This window comes from Priapulus caudatus, unplaced genomic scaffold (assembly GCF_000485595.1).
Source record: "Priapulus caudatus unplaced genomic scaffold, Priapulus_caudatus-5.0.1 Scaffold1288, whole genome shotgun sequence".
Taxonomy (NCBI): domain Eukaryota; kingdom Metazoa; phylum Priapulida; class Priapulimorpha; order Priapulimorphida; family Priapulidae; genus Priapulus; species Priapulus caudatus.
This window is the reverse complement of record NW_014578349.1, coordinates 8,602-9,714: the sequence shown is the minus strand read 5'-3', so window position 1 is coordinate 9,714 and position 1,113 is coordinate 8,602. Positions and strand designations below refer to the sequence as shown.

At 38.9% G+C, this 1,113-nt stretch overlaps 1 protein-coding gene across 1 annotated transcript in view; it reads right to left on the bottom strand.

Moving 5' to 3' along the window:
• LOC106816112 overlaps positions 1–582 on the bottom strand; it is an 8,665-nt gene extending 8,083 nt beyond the window's left edge. Inside the window, exon 1 of the mRNA XM_014820666.1 lies at positions 522–582. Coding sequence (XP_014676152.1) covers positions 522–529 — 8 coding nt within the window. The 5' untranslated portion in view covers positions 530–582. The remainder of the gene's footprint in view (positions 1–521) is intronic.
• Between the last annotated feature and the right edge of the window lie 531 nt (positions 583–1,113).

The window sequence follows — 1,113 nt, the reverse complement described above, 5'->3', positions numbered from 1 at the left end:
GCACGCACGCACGCACGCCCTCACGCACGCACGCACGCACGCACGCACGCACGCCCTCACGCACGCACGCACGCCCTCACGCACGCTTAGATAAACAATAATTTAATTTAAACAATGTTTGATGCTACTATATTGAACACGATTTCTAGCAATGCAAGCACAGATGTAAAAATCTGCCTTCACAAACACGTGTGCGATCTGTTACAGCGAGATACAATTGACCGCTGTCATTCGATTTTCCCGCTTTTTCCCGCGGTCCAAATGAAGCGAACAATTTCGTTTTAGTAACTTTTAAATGGGAGTTTTGTTGCTTTTGACATTTTAAGTATTACTATTACTGAAATGTCAGACATATTTGTCGTATTATCCGGCTGTATAGCATTTACTATGCAAGAAAAAAAATTGTGTGCTTTAATATTTATGTTTATTTTTTAAATTTATGGCCCTTTTATAACATATGCTACAGGCCCTACACTAGCTTAATCCGGCCCTGCTTCCAAGCACTTCTCATTCGTACTTACTCAAACATGTGTTCGTCACAAACGAATGCCGAGCCGCTAGCGACAAACAGGACACCCCGGCTGTTCCCTGCAAGACAATAAATAATATTTATTGATTTATATTGCACAAGTTACATGCAAATATGTTCACGTGCGCATTACAAAGGCTGATTATGCAAGACACTAACATTACACTAACAAGACACAACATGGCGACATGAGCTCATGTACATAGCTGTGGTCATGAGTGAATAATAATATATCTATTCTCTATATCTATCTATCTATCTATATATATATATATATATCTATCTATCTATCTATCTATATATATATATATATATTATTCACTCCTGCTGTGGTTATATCAATTGCTGCAGCAAACAGTCGTGAATACTTACTTACGCTGTGACACATATGAGCTACTGATTCTCTACTGCAGACCATCCGGGAGTATGAAATAATAGCCGACAATGATTGTACCGAAGTTAAACGACAGGTAAATATAACATGATATCTGATTGGCTTAAGTATGCGTCGAGTTGACCGAATTAAAAACAATTTGATTTCGAGAACGCCGGTTCGTGCGTGCATCTATTAATCACGTATGCGC